General features: G+C 37.0%; 2 protein-coding genes across 2 annotated transcripts; both read right to left on the bottom strand.

Moving 5' to 3' along the window:
* Nucleotides 1-1972: 1972 nt before the first annotated feature.
* GCK72_021196 (uncharacterized protein) lies at nt 1973-5846 on the bottom strand (the record flags this gene model as incomplete). Its single annotated transcript, XM_053734097.1, has 5 exons — nt 1973-2170; nt 3864-4335; nt 4943-5206; nt 5406-5588; nt 5641-5846. The coding sequence occupies 5 exons, from the start codon at nt 5844-5846 to the stop codon at nt 1973-1975; spliced, it is 1323 nt and encodes a 440-aa protein (XP_053583010.1).
* Nucleotides 5847-21275: 15429 nt separating this feature from the next.
* GCK72_021197 (uncharacterized protein) lies at nt 21276-22558 on the bottom strand (the record flags this gene model as incomplete). The annotated part of the gene is made up of 4 exons (XM_053734098.1): nt 21276-21494; nt 21549-22146; nt 22200-22283; nt 22326-22558. The coding sequence occupies 4 exons, from the start codon at nt 22556-22558 to the stop codon at nt 21276-21278; spliced, it is 1134 nt and encodes a 377-aa protein (XP_053583011.1).
* Nucleotides 22559-23684: the final 1126 nt, after the last annotated feature.

Here is a 23684-nt window from a genome sequence, read left to right on the forward strand (position 1 = left end):
TTTGGAGCCGAAAAAGCGTCAAATCACCGATTAGCCGGTCGAGATCTTCGAAAAAGTCGGAGATTCCTTGTATTTCGAAGACAGGTGTTTCTGTTTCAAACAATTAATTTCAAAAATTGAATTTAAAATTTACAGAGCTCAACTCCGAAATGTGTCAAAAGACATTCAATTTCGTGTCGATAACTGGAATCCAAAAGTCACAAAGTTCACTTATCACTGTTATGAATGTTGGGATATTGTGCTAAACTCGGAAACTTATGACTTCTACTCCAAGGATAGGAGGAGACCGTTAGTAACAGAGAAAAATAGTTTTTAAACAGTGTGTAAACGATTTTTTGAACGAAAACTATTGTTTAATATAAATTTAGCGATGTTAACAGGCAAATACTCATTTACTCCCTACTCATTTACTATCAATTCCTCATTTACTACCTTACTCATTTACTACTCCAACTCATTTACTACCATTTACTCATTTACTACCGTTTGCTCATTTACTACTTTTACTCTTTTACTACCGTACTGCTCATTTACTACTTCACTTTTCACCACTCTCTTAGGCTTAGGTTTCTTAGAAATTCGGAAAACAATTGACAAATACGATGAATAACCGTTTTCGTCAACTTTTTCCAAATTTCTAAGAAACCTAAGCCTAAGAGAATGGTTAGAAGTGAATCCCAGCATATCGCTCTAAAGTAGTAAATGAGTAAAAAGTAGTAAATGAGTAATAGTAGTAAATGAGCAAACGGTAGTAAATGAGTAAATGGTAGTAAAAGAGTAATGGTAGTAAATGAGTAAGGTAGTAAATGAGCAATTGGTAGTAAATGAGCAGGTAGTAAATGAGTATTTGCCATGTTAACACAACGTTTTAATAATTTAATAATTGATTACTTTCTTTTTACTCAACTTTTTCGCTTCAGAAATCCGCTGTCAGCCGTCGTGAGAATACTGAAGAACCCTAAACTTCGATTGCACGAACTCAGTTTTGAGTTACTGGAATACTCAGTTGCGCAAGATTCAGGATGGCTGAAAATTGAGGAAGAATTGAGGAAATCATCGACAAAGCTTCACGTCAATCACTTGACTCTCGAGGAGAGTCGTCCGATTGATTTCCGTCTGTTTGCTCCAGAATCACTCGAAGAAATTACATTTTATATCGATGAAGAAAACGTGAATAAAGTGAAGAAAATAAATGAAATCGTGAATCCCGAGCACTGCCAACAACTTAAGATGCTCAAGATTCGAACGAACAGCTGTCTATGCGCCTTCCCGCCTAATAGTTTCTTCGGCTTTCCACGATTCACTATCGATTTTTACGGCACATATTGTTTGGGGAAAGTCGTTGACTGCATCAAGGTAATTGCTAATGCCTAGTGAGAAAAATCGAATAAACTCTAAGGATACCGTTTTTTAAAATTCCCTAAATGTTGAATTAGTTGACTTCTCAGCTGAACTGATATCAAAAATTACATTTTTGAGAGCAAATGAGTCTTTTCTGATTAAAAAAAAGAAATGTTGTACCTTTTTACGTTTGAAACTACAAAAATGCGATATCGAATTCCCCAAAAGTCCGATTTTTCAGAAGCTAATTAAATGGACTCAATGGGAATTGTGCATTTTGGAGTGGTCCTCCGAGGCCGGCGACCCTCAAGACTGGGAACCGATCATTGAAAATTTGCTTCAAATAGGCACTTCGGTTCCGGACCGTCCAAATGTTCGTCGTTATCCAATTCGAGGATCCAGCAATTTTTACGAGATTGATATCGAAGAAGAGCGTATTTCAATTGAGAGAAAATCTTAAGAAATTTCTTTTTTTTTAATTTGTTGTTCTCTGTTGTTATTGTTATCAATTCTTGTTTCTTTTCTGCTTTGAATTAAAATTCTTTAAAAAAAAGTAAATTTATTAAAGAAAATATTAATAAGTTAATTAGGCAATCATATAAATAGGCAATTATAATTAATTAGGCAATTATTACTTTCTAGTAATCTTAAAACAGGAGTCTCCACTCCACTCGAACTCTAGAATATTCTTAGAATTGGCAATCGGATAAAAATGGAAATTTCTTTTGAAAACAGATTTCAATTGGAGAATTTCAATGACATTCTCATAGTCGGGGCGATTTTGAGCCGTAATTGTACATGATTCGAAAATCGGAGATTTGGAGAGACTCTGAAAATAGAATGGGATTGGGATGGGAGGAGTCACAGTGGAGCGCACTTGCAGTTAGGGGGCGTGGCTTACGTAATTTTGGTAATTTTGAAGATAGAAATGCGAAAATTGGTTTAAAAATGTGTATTTTATTTGTTTTTTTGCAGTAAATTTCACATTTTCACCTAGATTTTCCATTAAATAATTGATTTTTGACAAAAATTAAAGTTATGTGCGGAAAATTTAATTTTTTATGTTCAGTTTTTTAAACACGGGGTAACAGCGATGAACCTCAATTCAATCTCGTAAATCGACACCGAGAGAGATGCGTTGCGTGCGCGTCGCGGCTCCTTTGATAGTGATAAGCCGCGAAGCTCGTTTTTCTTCGAAAAAGCTATATTTTCTTCATTTTTTGTCGTTTAAAACCAATTTTTCGAACCTTTTCTTTGTTTTTCATTCGAAATAAAATTACAGAAGCGAAAAAAATATGTTTTCAGCCAACAAATGCAGCGAAAAATGGACAAAATCAACATACAAGCCGAGGCGAAAATTTCAGGTTATTTTTTCCACGTATAACTTCTGATTAGTCTGTTTTCCCGTAGTTTCATGAACAAAACTTTCAGAATTCTTCTTCTACGCCTTATCTTTCTACTGAAATTGTAAATCTTCTGCGCAACTTCTCTTCAACAACGCTTCTTCAAAGTTTAATGTAAATTATTAACAATTTTTCTAATTTTGCTTGTTGTTTTCCTTTTTTAATAAAAAATTGTTGTTGCTCGAAAGTTCTTTGTTGTAAACGTCACCAATTGTGAGTATTTTCATAGTTTTCCTTGTCTGAAATTTGTATTAAACGTTCTGTCTTTGTCGCATTTTTTAGAGTCTATAGGAAAATTGTGTTTTCTGAAACAGGAAAATGTAATTCTAATTGATTTTGACTTTATTCTTCAAAACAGACATTTTTCTATTATGTTTTCAGTGGAAAAATCAGATTTCTCATAGCGCCCAGTGCCGTCCGCCGCGTCGCGGCTTATTCCGTTTGAGGCGACGCGGCTCTCGTATCAACGGAGCGCGTTTTCGCGAGGTTCATCGCTGTCACCCAGTGTTTAAAAAGTAAATGTTTCGTTAATTTTTGACCGAAAAATGACAGTTTTTACAACGTTCTAGATCTGAATAATCATTTTTGACTCAAAAACGTGGTTTTCTCCTTTTTTTAAACAAATCTCATAATTTTTGTGCTGAAAATACTATTTTCCTGTGATTTTTGAGGTTTTCCGTCCAAGATCACACAAAATTATGTTTTTAACTTGCTTTTATGACAGAAAATAGAAAAAACAAGCCACGCCCACGATTGCAAGGCTTGCAGTGCAAGCGCGCTCTCCTGATAATCCATCGAGTCCAATAGAGCGCACTTACATCTCTCAACTCGAGAAAATCGTTAAAAAAATCGGATATTTTGTTCATTTTTGATTGAAAATTGCTGTTTTTATCAAGTTGTTGCTATGAATAATCGATTTTTTACGCAAAAACCAAGTTTTCATCTTTTTCTGGCTGAAATTTTGAAGTTTCATGTGATTTTCATGCAAAAAGTTCAATTTTTAAGATTTTCCGTTCAAAATCACACAAAATTCAGTTTTTTGGTTTGTTTTTGAAGCCAAGAATAGGAAAAAACAAGCCACGCCCACAATTGCAAGCGAGTCTAATAGAGCGCACTTACATCTCTCAAGTCGAGAAGCTCCTGAATAGAAATCGATTGAATCGAAATGATAAAATGAGTGAAATGATAGAAGAAATGGATAAAATTATTGGGAATAATGGGTCTACAAATGACAGATATCGCGTTTTTCCATTGATCCAACTGGACGATTCTCTCGAAAGAAAAGGGCGGAGAATACGAAATGGAAGCGTCATTCAGAATCAGATTATCGATTTTTCGGGGTTTCAAATACGGTAGAATCGTCATCAGATCGTCGTCATTTCTCATTTCAATCTGAAGTGTGCGGACGGAAATTTTGGATTTCAGAGAGTCGAGAAGAGATTTCAGTGTGTGTTTTGGGATTCTGAAGACGTCGGACTCATCGAAAATCGGATCGAAATTGATACAGAGTCTGTCGAAATGCAATTTCGGATTCCGAAAAACGAGTGCCACGTCGTCGAATGCCCTCTTCCAATAGTCGTCGTCACCAGCGCTGTGAGAAAAAAAAATTCTTTTGAAATTTTCAAAAATATTCGCACGGCACGCCTCTTAAAACCGCGCTCTACCGAAATCGAAGAAAATTGTATGCGAAATTGAGAGACTCAGAGAAAAGGAGAAATTTCTCAAGGGCATTTCGGTGGAGCGCAGTTGTATGAACTGTAATTTTTCGATTTTCTGAATTTTTTTCTAATTTTTTATTAAAAACATATTTCTGGGAGTCTCTCCTTACAGTTTTCATGAAAATTCAAGATTTTTGGCAACAAAAAACTCGTTTTATTCAGACAGTTTTCTTGAAATTTTTTGGTTAAAAATTATCGAAAAAAAGGGTTTTTCGATTTTTTCGGTGGTTTTTAATAAAAATTTGGCAAAAACTTTTTCGATCCATTTTTTTCAAAAAAGTTTCTGATTGTTTCTCTACAACCGCGCTCTATCGAAACCGAAGAAAATAGTGTGCGAAATTGAGAGACTGTCAGAGAAAAAGAGACAATTTTCAAGAGCATTTCGGTGGAGCGCGGTTGTATGAACTGTGCTGAGCTAATAAAAATCGAAAAAAAAACGAATTTTTCGAAATAGATTTTCCGCACCATTCCTCGTCGTACCTCCTGACGATTCTCACATTTTTCCGTCCCGCCCATCTCGCCCTCCACGTGGAATTCGTGTAGATCACTTGATTTTCGTGAGAACTAATCACTAACTGATTTCTTTCGAATGACACAGACATATAGCTGATCGACGGTTTTCGTTGATCTACTAGATCCCGGAGGCCTCGAGAGACTTTTCGAAAAATCGATTGAGTTCGGAAATCGAGAGATTCCACGATTTGACCGACGGCGTCGAGTGACAAATCACAGAATTCGAGGGGTCTGAAGAATTGGTTGATAGTGCGCTCTATTGATAAACAGGAAAATGGTTGGTGTACTCCACGTGGACAAGAGAATATGATTTAATTTTAGAAATCTCGTCATTTTCTTCAATTTTTTGTAAAAGCACGGGTTTTAAGTTAAAACTATCCGAAAATGATACTTTATACACGACGCTTCTCTCTGAATTCTCATTATTTACCTTTTTTCATCACTCAATCGCCTGTTTCCATTCGAAAATGAATTTCTCCATCTCTCGAAATCCTCCTTCTTCACAATACTCTCTCCAAGGGCTTCAGAAATCTGATTAAATGAATTTTCAGCCGATTTTCCTTTGATAAAATCAGAAAATACGCATGCAGAGATATCTAGTAATGGAAGACTTCTGAAAATGATAAAATTTGGATTGAAATAATTAGAAATAATTCAAATCTGACCTTCCATTCTTAACGGAATAGTAATATTCTTTGGAATATCGATTGAACCAATACTCGAAATCTCCGAATGAAATATTCTCGATTCTCAGCGAATCACACAGATTACTGTAGTTCTCGTATGATTTTTCCATAGTTTTCCATTGATAAATGTCATAAATTATTAGCGCTCGGAGACCAGTGGATGGGGTTGAAGGAGGATCGACCATTTTATCGAAAAGAGAATTTGCTCGTCAGGTGTGATGCAGAGTACGCAAACACCCTGCGTAGTTTGAGAGGTACAGTAGCCGGTAAGCGAAATTAACGCAAAATTGGGAGAAATAGAAGAGATTTTCAGCAGGTTCAGTGAGAAAATTATAGAATATAGTATCTTTTAGCATTGAAAAAACGAATTAGAAGAGAATTCATAACAGTAAAAACAAGGAGAACAAAATAACAACAAATTGGTAATGGGTTAACAGACAAAATGAATATAAAAAAGAGGAAATTATTGTTTTCTTTCGAGATGAATGAACTCCTCTCGATACTCAAAATAATCGAGTTCCTCTTGATATTCGAGTTCGTAGAATTCGTTAGTTTCCGGAATCGGATAACGACGAAGCGACGGGAAGTTTGGAACCATAGCCTCTGGTTCATTGAAATACCACATGATTTGACTCGGAGCGCCAATATAGGTGGAAATGTAGAGAACGCATTTTTGAACTTTGCCATATTTCATGAGTTTCTGAAAATAATGAGAGAATTGAAGGATCTTCGTTGAATTTCAGATTCTTTCCGTCGCATCAAAAAGAAGCTAACCTTGAGGAAATTGGCTTTTGTACCAGAATCTCCACCAAGTTTCAGAGTGAATCGAGGGCAGTTGTATAGGACATCTAATGGATATGTAGGAGTGCCTATCAGACTCTCAATATACACCATTTTAGCTGACTGACATTGCTCCGATTCAATAATTTCATTGAGTTCTTTGCGTGTTGGATTCAGAAGATACATTTTGATCTCTTCGAGTACTCCGGGAACCATAAAATGCAAATCAATTTTAGATGAACCGCCGTTAGATTCAAAGTTGACTTTCTTCACGCGAAGTTTTCGATTCGATTCGTCCAGTTTTTTAATCAATTTCTTCCAATATTTATCTTCTTTATTAATCGCCAATTTCTCCAATTGGTATCTCGGGTGCTTAAGCATATTCATCACAAAAGAAATAGGATTTCGATAGAAACCAAGGCGGGATCTGTTATTTACATAAAATCTGCATACGGCTGAACTCTTCTGATAGAGATGCCATACATCCGCATTCTTATAGTAAATCTCGTCCACTTTGAGACCCCAGTTATCGACTTGATATCGAAAGTCTTTGCACACATCTCGGAGTTGGAATCTGAAAAATTGATTTGCTGAATCGAACATCGAATTTGATTAGTCTGCTTACCTGTCTTCCAAGCTCAAGTATTCGCCAATTTTATTGAAAACGTCTAGTGGCAAGTCGGTGAACGAACGGGCTTTTGGATCGGAACTGAAATTTACAAACTGTGAATATAGTTTGTATTTTATTTGCATACCTTCTATTATATTCCAATTCGAAATTTCCGTGAAGAAATCTCAAGACCCAGAATTCGAATTCCGGATAGTCCACGTAGTCATATCCCATAGCTTCGCATAACCTTTTGTGAGCTCTAAGTGTCACTGATCTCCAATATTTCGGGTGGGTTGTAATAAACGCTTGCACTTTTCCGAATTCTTTGAGAATACGTGCGCGAATAGCCAATGGATCTCTGTCGGCGAGCTCGGCCATTGTGTGGGCTTTTTGACTGAAAAATAATAAAATTATACGAGTGAAAATTTATGAAATAAAATAAACAGGCGGAGGTTCGACGAGATATTTGAATATCTAGAAGTTAGACAGTTTTTGAAAACTGCAAATCAGACTTCTCCACGTGGAGTACACGGTGCTTGTTTACCTTTCCTCATCATTCGATTCCCTCTTTTCGATCGAAAATGAATTTCTCCATTTCTGAAAATCCTCCTTCTTCACAATACTCTCTCCAAGGGCTTCAGAAATCTGATTAAATGAATATTCAGCTGATTTTCCATTGATAAAATCAGAAAATACGCATGCAGAGATATCTAGTAATGGAAGACTTCTGAAATTTATAGAAGTTTGAATTTCTGAATTTTCTGAAATATTTCAAATCTGACCTTCCATTCTTAACGGAATAGTAATATTCTTTAGAATATCGATTGAACCAATACTCGAAATCTCCGAATGAAATATTGTCGATTCTCAGCGAATCACACAGATTACTGTAGTTGTCGTATGATTTTTCAACAGTTTTCCATTGATAAATATCATAAATTATTAGTGCTCGGAGATCAGTGGGCGGTGTTGAAGGAGGATCGACCATTTTATCGAAAAGAGAATTTGTTCGTCAAGTGTGATGCAGTGTACACAAACACTCTGCGTACTTTGAGAGGTACAGTAGCCGATATGCGAAATTAACGCAAAATTGAGTCGAAAAGAAGGGATTTTAAACAGTTTTTTATGAGAAAAATTCAGAAAATATTATTAAATCAACGAAAAAACAATAATTATAACTGAAATTGAGTGGTGCAGGCGATCTCTGGGAAGCATTTTCCGAACATTTCGTTCCACTCGTCTCTCATTTTGTCGTCGCTGCAAATCAAAAATCTATTTATTTTTCAAAAAAAAGAAATGAATACATTAAATCCTCGGGATCATCATCTTTTCCGTGAATTCTTCTCGAGTGTTGTCTGGCTGACGTCTTCCGAGAAACAAGAAATCCGCACGTTCTACATTTGTATTGTTTCGAGACACAATGCATTGAGATCACGTGCATTTTCAGATTCCATCGATTGTTTCCCCACGGTTTGAGTATGACATTACACATCTGACACTCATACGATGTCTCCTCTTTTCTACCGTATTCTTTTGCCATCATTTCCTCTTCTTCTTCCTCTACTGCATCCGGAAAACATTCCATCATTAATTCGGTCCACGGGCGGTCACTGCAATGAATGGAAGTGAGCGGTAGAGCGCATTTGAAGCGGTTTTCGGTTTGAAAATGACAATTTTAACAAAAAAACCATTTAAATTCGTCAGAAACTGTCTGAAAAATGAATTTCAGACTATTTTTCGATAGAAAATTAGAAAAATCGGCTGAAAACCTGACAATGTTCCTCCAAAAACACATAAAAATCTAATTTTGGAGATAGCTAAACGTATAATTTTTTAGATTTTCAATCAGAAAAACTGAAATTTTTTTAAATTTCAACGCGGAAATTGGAAAAATTAGTTCGAAATCGTAGTTTTATGTAACTTTTAGCTATAAATGCTCGATTTCATGGGATAATTGCTGCTGAAATTCGCCCAAAACATTTTGATCAGAAAATTGTGAGAAAATGACCAAAAAATACAGTTTTCAGCAAGTGCGCTCTGTTGAGAAGCTGTAAAATCAACAAAAACTTGAAACTTTCGATGTAAAAATAGGCTTTTTTTAAAAACTCAAATTTTTGACTGATTTTCAGCCGAATTTTCAGATTTTGTGATATAGACTCATCATCCCAGAACTAACATGAGATCAACGATATTTCGTCGATGTGTTCGATGGATGGTAGCTGAATGATGTGTGACTCGATGTCTCATCGAATCACTATAATCACATTGTCTACATTTGAATCGTTTCGTATCAGAATGCATTTCGATTGCATGCTCTTTTAGTGATGAATTACTGTCTCCCGTCACCAAAATTCCACATTTCTTACATCTCTTTTCTATTGATTCTATTGGCTCCTGCTGCTGTATGACACTGAAAATCAATAAGCTCCGCCCACTTTAAAAAGGACACACCCCCTCTTACCATACACCCAATGACATTTCCTCTTCTTCTTCCTCCTCCGTGTGTCTGTCGATTTGTCCGAATGTCTCACTAAAAAATTAGATTTTTATCTGAAAATCCATTTTTTTCTCACTTATTAATCTGAAAATCCAAATCCTGTTTTCCCTCTGAAAATCGAGTAAACCAAAACTGGAATTCGTTGAATCCGATGACGTCATTGCTGACTATTTTACACAAATTATGGAATCCCTCATTGATTTTTCGTTTTTGAAGAAATTCGTAGAGAATAAAGGATCGAATCATTTTTGAATCGAATTTCGGGACAGCCGGCATTTTTCTGAAAGGATTTTACAAGATTTCGAAATTTAAAAAAAAGGGAAAATTGAGGAATCCCAACGCTTTTAACGTATTTTCTAGTAGGAAAAACGGAATAAAAACAAAATTTATAACAACAACAGTAAGGAGAACAAAATAACAACACATTGGTAATGAGTTAACAGATAAAATCAATAGGAGAAAAGGTAATCATTGTTTTCTTTCGAGGCAAACGAACTCCTCTTGATATCCGTCTTTCTCTTGATGTTCGATTTCATAGAATTCATTGGTTCCAGGAATTGGGTAACGTCGGAGCGACGGAAAGTTCGGAACCATAGCCTCTGGTTCATCGAAACACTTCAAGATTTGGCTACGAGGGTCACAATTTTTGGTAAAGTAGATAACGCATTTTTGTACTTCGGCTTTCTTCATGAGTCTCTGAAAATCACGAGAGAATTGAAAAATCTTCGTTGAATTCCAAAAGAAACAAACCTTGAGAAATTGCGCTTTTAGTTTGTCTGCTGGTCCTCCTCCTCCTCTGTAAATACCTAGTCTCAAAGTGAATCGAGGGCAATTGTAAAAAACATTCCTTGGAAATTTAGGAAAGATAGTATCACTCTCGATATACACCATTTTTGCTGCTTGACATTGCTCCGATTCAATAATTTTAGTAATGTCTTTGCGGTTTGGATTCTTGAGGAACAGTTTGATCTCTTCAAGCACTCCAGGAATCATAAAGTGCAAATCAATTTTTGATGAAGGGTAATAACGTGTAAATTCGACCTTCTTGACATGAAGTTTTCGATTCGATTCGTCCAGCTCTTCAATCAATTCCTTCCAATGTTTATCTTCTTCCCAAATCGTCAATTTCTCCAATTGGAGTTTCGGGAGCTTCAGTGCTCTGAGTGGACAACACCCTAAACTGTGAAACTCGGTTATTTTCGGACTCAAGTTATCGAATTGATATCGAATATCCTTGCACACATCACGGAGTCGCATTCTGAAAAATTGATTCGATTAATACGACGACCAATTTGATTTTGTTCGGTTACCTTTCATATATCCACAAACATTCGATAACTTTTTCAAAAATCTCCAACGGTAAGTCGGTGAACGAGCGAGCTTTTGGATCGGATCTGAAATTGACCGACTGTGAATATTGTTTGTATTCTACGTTCGTACCTTCTATCATAATCCAATTCAAAATCCCTTCGAGCGAATCTCGCAAACCAGAATTCGAATTCCGGATAGTCCACGAAGTCTTCTCCCAACACTTTACACAACTCTTTGTGAGCTTTGAAACTCAATATTCTCCATATGTCCGGATTTGTTGCAATTTGTGCTTGTACTTTCTCGAATTCTTCGAGAATTCTTCTACGAATAACCACTGGATCTCTCTCGGAGACCTCGGCCATTTTGTGAGCTTGCAACTGAAAAAGTGGGAAAATTAGTAGGCTGAAACGTTTCGAAATGAACGAAAAACTCGATAATCCTACAAAACTCTGAAATTTTCAAACATTTTCAGCAAAAAATCGACGCATTTAAGATAAAACCTCAAGAAACACAAAGTTGAAAAACTCAAAAAATGATGACAATGTTTGCGCGTAAGATATGGTACATTGTCCGCATTGCGAACTTTGAGAACCACCGTAGTCAGTCAAAAACAAATTTTAGAAACAGTTTTCGCTATTTTTACCGACTTTAGCTAAAGTAATGGCTGTGCACAATGCTCTATCGATTTTTTAGTTTCGTAGCTTCATTTTTGACTCAAATTTTAGCGCATAAGCCATGAAAATGTTTTATAATTTCGGTTTACGGCAAACTCCGAAATTTGACGGGATGGTTTCGTTTCTTTCCGATTTGTACAGTCTCGAATTTAGTATCTCCTGGCATTTTTCGTGAAAAAATCTTCGCAATAAAGGGATTTCAACGTTTCTAACGTCTTTTTTAGCATTACAATAAAGAATTTAAAGAATAATCCATAACAAAATCAAGGAGAACAAAATAACAACAAATTGACAATGGGTTAACAGGAGAAATTGAATTTGAAACAAAAGAAGAATTATGATTTTCTTTCGAGGTGAACGAACTGCGCCCATAGTAGATTGCCTTCCAGTCGGAATTCGATTTCATAGAATTCGTTTGTTCCCGAAATTGGGTATCGACGAAGCGAATGGGAACCAACGAATTCTTCGAACTCGAATATGAAGGAGGAGCCGTTTGCCTCGAAAGAAAACAATAATTCTTCTTTTGTTTCTAATTCATTTTATCTGTTAACCAATTGTCAATTTGTTGTTACTTTGTTCACCTTGTTGTTTTTGTTATAAATTCGTTTGTTTATGTTTTTATTCCTTAAAAAAATACGTTAAAAACGTTGAAATCCCTATATTGTAAAGACTATTCACAAATAATGCATGTTCCTAAAATCTTTTTCACTGACCATGGTGGTTCTCAAAGTAAGCAATGTACGATATCTTACGCGCAAACATTGTCATCATTTTTTAAGGTGCACTTTTTGTCATATATATTACCCATCCGCCGTTGGCTGACCACTCGTTCAAAGTTCGGCCCGGGGTCGCGGAGTGGGTCTCGTTGCGGAATTTCGATTTACGGCGGCTCTTGACCGTACTTTAGCCATAAAAGGAGGAGTTTTTATACTACGGTTGTCGCGTCGAGACCCACTTCGAGTCCCCGGGCCGAACTTTGAGCGAGTGGTCAGCCACCGGCGGATGGGTAATATGAAAGCTTTTTAAACTTTAAAAAACACGTTGAAAACGTTGAAATCCTTATATTGTTCAAACTTTTTTCTCAAAAAATGCCAGAAGCTCGGTGTTACTTCGCTTAAAAACTGTGTTGCATAAGAACTGTACCGTTTAAGAACTCTGTTCGCAATAAAGCGCATTTGTCGTGAAAATTCATATCAAAACCTCGAAAAACAACTATCAACCCGTTGAAATTTCAAATTTCAGATGTCAATGCGAACTCGCTCCACTGCTAAACGAGTTCTTAAACGACACAGTTCTTATTCGCGCAGTTCATAAGCGATGTAGCACCAGAAGCATAGTTGTCAAGGCCCGGGAAATTGGCGCCAAGTTTCAAAATTCAATTTTTTTTGAATTTTTTTCGCGAAAAAGTCAAATTTTCGACTATCATTCAGAATTAGAAGAAATTCTGAAAAATCATTCGAAATGGTAACATTTCGATGAAAAATTGAAAAAATTTCAAAAAAAAATTGGGAAAAAAAAGATCACTTTATGAAGCCGGGCCTTACCAAGTATGACCAGAAGCTCGTAAAATTACTTTTGACCAGACTTGTCAAAAATCGGCCCGGCCCGGCCCGAGGCCTCTGCGAGCCGAGTTATGAGCTCTCAAACGTTTCAAGTGGATAAGCTTTTTCACATGGTATTTCAAATCGACAAGTAGTATACGCTAGATATTTTAATTTTTTCAATGTGCAAACACAGGTAAACCGTTGGGAACAAAAATGAAACCGCTCGATGACGTATATACGACCGATTAAAAATTCAATGTGAAAAAGCTCGGCCCTGTGAAAAGTTTGAGAGCTCATAACTCGGTTTGCAGAGACATTTAGTAGGTTTTGACAACAGAAATGGACTCTCCGTGGTCGAAAATACCTATAACCATATTTATAGGTTGTCTGAAAGTGGCGTCTCCAAAGACTTCCCTTGTAAGATAACATCTAGGCAAAAACCGTTAAAAATCGAGTCCTCGAAACTGAAAACTATGTCGAACAGTTTGAAAGTGGTGCACTTTCGTTTCCTAACTGATTTCAATAAGAACTGCCGGTTTTGTAATAAAAACGCGATTGCTTAATTTGTGGAATTTCAGGAGCTTCTGGCACTTTTTTGTGAAAAAGTCTTCAAAATATAGGGATTTCAACGTTTTAAACGTTTTAAGCATTTTTAAAAAGAAAAAGGAAATAGAAACAGAATTTATAACAAAAACAACAAAAAGCGCAAAATAATAACAAATTGACAATGGGTTAACAGGTAAAATGATTTTAAAAAGAGGAAATTATGGTTTTCTTTCGAGGCGAACGGCCTCTCCTTGATATTCTATTTCGTAGAAATCATTGGTTTTTCGAATTGGATAACGACGAAGCGTAGGGAAGTTTGGAACCATAGCCTCCGGCTCATTGAAATATTTCATGATTTCTCTCTCAGCGTAGATAGCGCATTCCTGTACGTTGCCTTTGTTCATGAGTTTCTGAAAAAAAGATTTCGGTTCAATTGCATCAGAAAGAAGCTCACCTTGAGAAACATTGCTTTCAAAGCGTCTGCAGGTCTTCCTCCGAGTTTAAGAGTGAATCGAGGACAGTCGTAAAGAGATGTCAATGGAAAGTATGAAGTTGCAGTCCGACTCTCAATATGCACCATTTTAGCTGCTTGATATTGCTCCGATTTAATAATATAATAGAATTCGCGGCCTGTTAGATTGCTGAGTATGATCTCTTCAAGTACTCCGGGAATCATAAAGTGTAAATCATTGTTTGATGAACTACAATAATATGGAAAATGGACTTTCTTCACATGAAGTTTCCGATTTGAAGCGTCTAGTCGTTTAATCAATTTCTTACAAGAAATACTTTGTAGATCAATAGTCAATTTCTCCAATCGGAGTTTCGGGTGTTTCAGAATATTCATCACGAAAGAAATAGGATTCCGGTAGAAACCAGAACTAGATATGTTATTTTCATTTGTTCCGAAATCGGCCGCACAGTAAGGTTCAGGTCTCGATGTCTGCGTGACTCTCCAATCCTTCGCATGGTTATAGTAAATCTTAGTCACTTTCAGATCCCAGTTATCGATTTGAATTCGAAAATCCTTGCATACATTACGGAGTTGGAATCTGAAAAATTGATTTGATGAATTAAATTTCTAATTTTATTTTATTTGATTACCTGTCATGTAACTCCAAGTTTTCGCCAACGTTTTTGAAAACGTCTTGTGGCAAGTCGATGAGCGAGCGAGTTTTCGGATCGGATCTGAAATTGACAAACTGTGAGTATTGTTTCTATTCTATTTGCATACCTTCTATCATAATCCAAATCGAAATTTCCTTGAAGAAATCTTGAGAACCAGAATTCAAACTCTGGATAGTCGATGAAGTTCGCTCCCAGCACTTTACACAACTCTTTGTGAGCTTCGAAACTCAATTCTCTCCACAATTCCGGGTTTGCTGCGATTTGTGTCTCCACTTTTCCGAATTCTTCGAGAATACGTCCGCGAATAGCCACGACCATTTCGTGAGTTTTACTGAAAAATAATGAAATTATACGACTGAAAGTGTATGTAATGAACGAAATAGGCGGAAGACTCAAAGAGATGCTATAAATATCTGAAAACTAGTGTCAAATTGTTTTGTTTCTTGTTTTTGACATTTCGGTACTAATCTGACGTCCGGTGTGAATTCAATCAGAAAGAAAAGAAGAATTACTGTTTTCTTTCGAGGCGAACGAACTCCTCTTGGAGTCCATAACGGTCAACGCTTGTTCGATTTCGTAGAAATACTTGTTCGAGTTCGTAGAATTCGTTGCTTCCCGGAATCGGATAACGACGAAGCGACGGGAAGTTCGGAACCATAGCCTCCGGTTCATTGAAATAGCTCAAGATTTGGCTCAGACGGGAACGACATATGGAAATGTAGACAACACATTTTTGTACTTCACCATATTTCATGAGTTTCTGAAAATAACGAGAGAATTGGAGCCTTTCATTGCATCAAAAAGAAGCTAACCTTGAGAAATTCCGCTTTCAATTTTTCCGCAGAATCGTCGAGTAGCACAGTGAATCTTGGGCAATGGTAAAGAACATCTAAAGGGAATCGAGAAGTGACTAACAGACTCTCAATATACACCGTTTTAGCTGACTGGCATTGCTCCGATTCAATAATTTCACTGAACTTTTCGCGTTTTGGATACACGGGGGACATTTTGATCTCTTCAAGCACTCCAGGAGCCATAAAATGCAAATCAATTCTAGATGAATGAAAATATGGAAATTGAATCTTCTTAACATGAATTTTTCGATTCGATTCGTCCAGTTTGTTAATCAATTTTTCCCAATATTCATCTTGCTCAGCAAACGTCAATTTCTTCAATAGGAGGTTCGGGAGCATCAGTATATTCATCACGAAAGAAATTGGATTGCGATAGAAAGCAGGGTAGCAGATGTTATCTTCATTTTTTCCAAAATCTTTAGCCCGATACGATCCGGATCCGTTCGTCACCTTGACTTCCCAATGACTTCCATCTATAAACGAAATCTCGTCCACTTTGAGATCCCAATTATCGACTTGATATCGAATGTCTTTGCACACATCACGGAGCAGCAATCTGAAAATTTGATTTGATGAATCAAAACTCCGAACTTGAATATTCTTGTTTACCTGTCATGTAACTCCAAGTATTCTCCAACGTTTTTGAAAACGTCTTGTGGCAAATCGGTAAACGAGCGGGGTTTCGAATCGGAACTGAAATTGATAAACTGTAAATTTTAATTGTATTCTATTTGCGAACCTTCTATCATAATCTAAATATAACTTTCCTCGAGCGAATCTCGAGAACCAGAATTCGAATTCCGGATAGTCAATGAAGTCATCTCCCAGCACTTTACACAACTCTTTATGAGCATCGAAACTCAGTTTTCTCCATAATTCTGGGTTTGTTACGATTCGTGTCTGTACTTTTCCGAATTCTTTCAAAATAAGTGAACGAGTTTCCATTGGATCTCTCTCGGCGACATTGCCCATTTTGAAGGTTTTTACTGAAAAGTTGGAATAATTAGAAGGCTGAAATGTTACGAAATAGACCAAAGACTGTGGAAAATAAAGTCTTCACAACATAGGGATTTCAACGTTTTAACCGTATTTTTGAGAGGAAATAAGGAACTAAAAACAGAATTTATAACAAAAACAACAACAACAGAACATTGTAACAACAAATTGGTAACGGTAAATTCAATAGAAAAAGAGCAAGTTATTTTTTTTCTCGAGGTAAACGACCTCCTTTTGAATCCGACCAAAAGAACCGCGTTCCTCTTTTATTCCATATTCGAGTTCATAGAATTCGTTGGTTCCTGGAATGGGGTAACGACGAAGCGACGGAAAGTTTGAAAGCCTCTGGTTCATCAAAATATTTCATGATTCGATTTGGAGCGCCACGAAATTCGGAAATGTAGAGAACGCATTTTTGATCTTCACCATATTTCATGAGTCTCTGAAAACAATGAGAGAATTGGAGACTCTTCGTTGAATTCAAATGAAGCTAACCTTGAGGAAGTTCGATTTCAAACCGTCAGCAGGTCTTCCTCCGAGTTTAAGACTGAATCGTGGGCAATTGAACAGAGCATCCAATGGAAATTTCGAAGTGGGTTTCGGACTATCAATATACAACATTTTAGCTGACTGACATTGTTCCGATTCAATAAATTCAATGATTTCTCTGCGGTTTGGATTCGCTAGGTATATTTTGATCTCTTCGAGAACTCCGGGAATCATATAGTTCAAATCAATTTTTGATTGATAGTGACGGTTTGGAAATTCCACATTCTTCACATAAAGTTTTCGATTCGATTCAGCATCTTAGCTGCTTGGCAGTGCTCCGATTCAACAATGTCATAAAGGGTCTCGCGATTTGGATCGTTGAGTTTGATCTCTTCGAGTACTCCAGGTATCATAAAGTGCAAACCGATTTCAGATGAACGGTTATATGGAAATTCGACCTTCTTTACATGAAGTTTCCTATTTGATTCGTCCAGTTCTCTGATGAATTTCTCCAAACGTCTATTTTGTTAATATAACGTCAATTTCTCCACTTGAAGATTCGGGAGCTTCAACACTTTCATCAAGAAACACATTGGATTCTCTTCAAAATAGGACGGAATGTCTTTATTTACGTAGTCCACCCGATAAGATCCCGCCGTCTGCGTGACAGTCCAATGATCCGAAATACGAAATCTCGTCCACTCTGAGATCCCAGTTATCGACGTGAGCACGAACATCCTTGCACACATCACGGAGCAGCAATCTTAAAAATTCATTTGATGAATCATAACTTCGAATTTGATTTTGTTTCGTTACCTGTCTTCTAACTTCCGGATCGGAACTGAAATTGAACAACTGTGAATATTGATTATAGTCAATTTGCGAACCTTCTGTCATAATCCAATTCGAAATTTCCTCGAGCGAATCTGGAAAACCAGAATTCGAATTCCGGATAATCAATGAAGGCATCTCTCATCACTGTACACATTTTTTGGTGAGCTCTAAATGCCATTGATCTCCATGATTCCGGGTGGGCTGTAATATGCGCCTGTACTTTTCTGTATTCTTCGAAAATACGTCTGCGAGTATCCAATGGATCTCTCTCGGTGACGTTGACCATTTTGAAAGTTTTTACTGAAAAAATGGAACAATTAGTAGAGTGAACCGGTTGGAAATGAACGAAAAACACGATAAACCTTTGAAATTTCGTAATTGTCAAATATTTTCAGCGAAAATTCGATTCATTTACGGTAAAACCTCAAGAAACAAAAGGCTGGGTGCTACTTCGCAAAAGAACTGCGCGTATAAGAACTGTACCGTTTAAGAACTCGTTTTGCAACGGAGCGCGTTCGCATTAACAACTGAAATTGGAAATTTCAACAGGTTTTCAGTTGCTTTTCGACGTTAAATTGGAATTTTCACGACAAATGCGCTCTATTGCGAACCGAGTTCTTAAACGGTTCAGTACTTATACGCGCAGTTCTTCTGCGAAGTAGCACCAAAGGTTGAAGAGTTCACAAAAATGATGACAATGTTTGCGCGTAAGATATGGTACATCGTCCGCATTGCGTACTTTAAGAACCACCGTAGTCAGTTGAGCGTAATTTAGACATTTTGTGGAGACCGTACCGAACGGGGAGAAACGAGCGAGTGAGAGAAACGAAACCGGGAGAAATGGCGGCGAGGCGATTTTCGGGCTGTAAATGTGATGAAATTGTGCATAAAGATATAAGTAACGTTCCTAAATGTTGTCAGATGAAAAATGACAAAAAAGGCGGTCATCAACAAAATATGAGTAGAAAGTGGTAAATGCCACTGTTTTCGTTAGAATGTTTTTATCAGATGAAATTAATGCATTTGACTTTTAAATTACTATGCTTAAACATTGCGCACAGTTTTTGCACATGTACTGCCCGAAAAACGCCTCGCCGCCATTTCTCAAGGTTTCGTTTCTCTCACTCGCTCGTTTCTCCGCTTTCGGTACGGCCTCACTTTTCGTGAAAAAAGTCTACGCAATAAAGGGATTGCAACGTTTCAAACGTTTTTTTCAGCATTAAAAGTAGAAATTAGAAGATTATTCATAACAGTAACAAAAAGAGAACAAAATAACAACAAATTAACAGTGGTTTAACAGGTAAAATGAATTAGAAACAGAAGAAGAAATTATTGTGTTCTTTCGAGGTTAACGAACTGATGCAAATATCGATTGCCTTCCACTCGATATTCTAGTTCGTAGAATTCGTTGGTTCCAGGAATTGGATAACGACGAAGCGACGGGAAGTTTGGAACCATAGCCTCTGGTTCATTGAAATACTTCATGATTTCTCTCTGAGCGTAGACAGCGCATTTTTGAACATCACCATATTTCATGAGTTTCTGAAAATAAAAAGAGAATTGGAGACTCCTTCTTGGATTCAAAAAGAGGCCAACCTTGAGAAATTTCGCTTTCAAACCGCCTGCAGGTTTTCCTCCGAGTGTCAGAGTGAATCGAGGACAGTTGTATAGAGGTTCCAGTGGAAATCTAGAAGTGGGTGTTGGACTATAAATATACAACATTTTAGCTTTTTGGCATTGCTCGGATTCAATAATTTCAAATATTTCTTCGCGTTTTGGATTCTCGACGAACATTTCGATCTCTTCAAGTACACCGGGAATCATAAAATGCAAATCGATTTTTGATGAACTCAAACTGGGAAATTCGACCTTCTTCACGTGAAGTTTTCGATTCGATTCGTCCAGCTCTTCAATTAGTTTCTTCCAATATTCGTCTGGTTCCTCAATCTCCAATTTCTCCAATTGAAGTTTCGGGAGCCTTAGAATATTCAACACTAAATACACAGGATTCCGGTAAAAACTGTACGGAATGTTATATTCTTCAATACTGGACGCAAAATAAGATAACTCCGTCTGGAAGACCGCCCAATGACCCTTACAATATTCAATATTGGTCACTTTCGGATCCCAGTTATCGACTTGAAATCGAACATCCTTGCATACATTACGGAGTTGGAATCTGAAAAATTGATTTGATGAATCATAACTTAGAAATTAAATTGGTTTGTTCACCTGTCATGTAACTTCAAGTTTTCCCCAATTTTATTGAAAACGTCTAGTGGCAAATCGGTGAACGAACGGGTTTTCGGATCGGAGCTGAAACTTAAAAACCGTGAATATTGTATGTATTCTGTTTGCATACCTTCTATCATAATCCAAACCGAAATTTCCTCGAGCGAATCTCGAAAACCAGAATTCAAACTCTGGATAGTCAATGAAGTCATCTCCCATAGTTTCACATATATTTTTGTGTGCTTCGAAACTCAATTTCGTCCGCAATTCCGGATTTGCTGCGATTTGTGCCTGTACTTTTTCGAATTCTTCGAGAATTCGTCTACGAGTAACCACTTGATCTCTCTCGGCGACCTCAGCCATTATTAAGGTTATTTCTGAAAAAGGGGGAAATTAGTAGAGTGAAACGTTTCGAAATGAACGGAAAACACGATATTAATTAAAATTCCAGCACTTTCATAACTTTTCAGCGAGAAATCGATGCATTCGAAGTAAATCTCAAAAAACACGAGGCTGAAAAGTTTAAAAACGATGTAAATGTTGGCGCGTACGATATGGTACATTGTCCGCATTGCGTATTTTGAGAACCACCGTAGTTGTTATGAATTCATTTTTATCTGTGCATGGGAAGACCGCGCCGCACTCGCGCGGCGGCCACGACCATTTTTTGCGACAGTGTTCAAAAATGGAACGCAGCGTTAAAATGGGAGTGGGCGTGGCCGCCGCGCGAGTGCGGCGCGGTCTTCCCATGCACAGATAAAAATGAATTCATAATAGTTAAAAGTAATTTGAGGAGCTTCTGTCATTTTTGGAGAAAAAATACTAAAAAATTTAGGGATTTCAACGATTTTAACGTATTTTTAGCAGTAAAAGAAGCAATAAAAACAGAATTCATAGCAAAAACAAGAAAAAACAAACAAGGAGAACAAAGTAATAACAAATTGACAAGGGTTAAACAGATATTATCGAAATAAAAAAGTTCCGACATTTTTTACCGACGCGTGTTTGCGGACTCAATGCAAAATTTAATAATTTAGCACTATGTCCGCAAACACGCGTCGGTAAAAAATGTCGGAACTTTTTTGTCGCGACAATAAGTTGAATATGAAAAAGAAGTAATTAATGTTTTCTTTCGAGGGAAACGAACTCCTCTTGGTGTCTATAACGGTTAACTTCCACTACATGTTCGAGTTCGTAGAAATCATTGGTTCCAGAAATTGGGTAACGACGGAGCGACGGAAAGTTCGGAACCTTAACCTCTGGTTCATTGAAATAGCTCAAGATTTCTCTCTCCGCGTAGAGAACGCATTTTTTAACATCACCGTATTTCATGAGTGCCTGAAAATAAGAAGAGAATTGGACACTTTTCGTTGGATTCAAAAAGAAGCAAACCTTAAGAAATTTCGATTTCAAACCGTCTGCAGGTTTTTCTCTGAGTCGCAAAGTGAATCTTGGGCAATTGTATAGAGCATCCAATGGAAATCTAGAAGTGCAGGCGCCACTCTCAATATAAACCATTTTTGCTGATTGACATTGCTCCGATTCAATAATTTTAGACATTTCTTCGCGTGTTGGATTCCAGAGGACCATTGTGATCTCTTCGAGTACTGTGGGAATCATAAAATGCAAATCAATTTTTGATGAATAAAATGGAAATTCGACCTTCTTTACATGAAGTTTCTGATTTGATTTGTTCAGCTCTTCAATCAATTCATTCCAATATATATCTTGATCCAAAATCGTCAATTTATCCACTTGAAGTTTCGGGAGCTTCAGCGCACCCATCACAAAAGAAGTTGGATTCCGATAAGGACAATAACTGAATATGTTTTCTTCATTTTGTCCATAATTGCACACCCAAAACGATCTTTGTCCCAACGTCGGTGTGACTCTCCATTCATTCGCACCGTTATAGAAAATCTCGTCTAGTTTCAGATCCCAGTTATCGACTTGATATCGAAAATCCTTGCACACATCACGGAGATGCATTCTGAATATTTGGCTTATTGAATCAAACCTCCGAATAAGATTTTGTTTGATTACCTGTCTTTTAGCTGCAAGTATTCACCAATTTTATTAAAAACGTCTAGTGGCAAGTCGATGATCGAACGGGCTTTTGGATCGGAACTAAAATCGAGAAACAGCGATTATTAATTTTACTGTGCATACCTTCTATCATAGTCCAATTCAAAATTTCCTTGAAGAAATCTCGAGAACCAGAATTCGAGTTCCGGATAGTCCAGGAAGTCCACTCCCATAGCTTCACGCAACCTTTCGTGAGCTTCGAAACTCCATTTTCTCCACAATTCCGGCTTTGTTGCGATTTCTGCTTGTACTTTCTCGAATTCTTTGAGAATACGTCCGCGAAGAGCCAATGGATCTTTATCGGTGACCTCGGCCATTTTGAAAGTTCTTCACTGAAAAATGAACTGATTGGTTTGCTGAAATATTCCGAAATGGCCCAAGGACCAAAGATTGCGGGAAATCGATTAATTTAAGATAACATCTAGGCAAAAACCGTTAAAAATCGAGTCCCCGGAACTGAAAACTATGTCGAAGAGTATAAACATGGTGCACTTTCGTTTCCTAACTGATTTCAATAAGAACTGACGGTTTTGTCATAAAAACGCGATTGCTTAATTTATCTGATACGGCTGATTACCTGAATTAAAAGTTGATTTTTTTCAAAAAATATCCTATTGAGAAAGCAATCGAGCTCTAAGTAATGACAAACAGTTCCGTACTCGGCCAAAAGCCACCTTTTGGCACTTTTTTGTGAAAAAGTCTTCACAATATAGAGATTTCAACGTTTTAAACGCATTTTTAAAAAGAAAAAAAGAAATAGAAACAGAATTTATAACAAAAACAACAACAACAAAAAGAGCAAAAAAAGTAACAAATTGGTAATGGTTTAACAGGTAAATTAATTAGAAACAAAAAAAACTATTGTTTTCTTTCGAGCCGAACGGACTTCTCTTGATATTCTAGTTCGTAGAAATCATTGGTTCCAGGAATCGGATAACGACGGAGCGACGGGAAGTTCGGAACCATTGCCTCCGGTTCATTGAAATGCTTCAAGATTTGGCAGTGAGCGTAAATAACACATTTTTGAACTTTGCCTTCTTTCATGAGTTTCTGAAAATAACGAGATAATTGGAGACTCTTCTTCGAATTCAAAAAGAAGCTAACTTTGAGAAATTTCGCTTTTAAACCGTATGCCGGACTTCCTCCCAGTTTCAGAGTGAATCTTGGGCAATTGTATAGAACATCTGATGGAAATTGTGAAAAGATTATCGGACTCTCAATATACACCAGTTTCGCAGCCTGACATTGCTCCGATTTAACAATTTCAGTAATGTCTTCGCGTGTTGGATCAACGAGGAACATTTTGATCTCTTCAAGAACTCCGGGAATCATATAGTTCAAATCAATTTTCGCTCGACGTTGACGGTTTTGAAATTCCACATTCTTAACATGAAGTTTCCGATTTGATGCGTCCAGTCGCTTAACCAATTTCTTCCACATAAT

This window comes from Caenorhabditis remanei, chromosome V, assembly GCF_010183535.1.
Source record: "Caenorhabditis remanei strain PX506 chromosome V, whole genome shotgun sequence".
Lineage (NCBI taxonomy): Eukaryota > Metazoa > Nematoda > Chromadorea > Rhabditida > Rhabditidae > Caenorhabditis > Caenorhabditis remanei.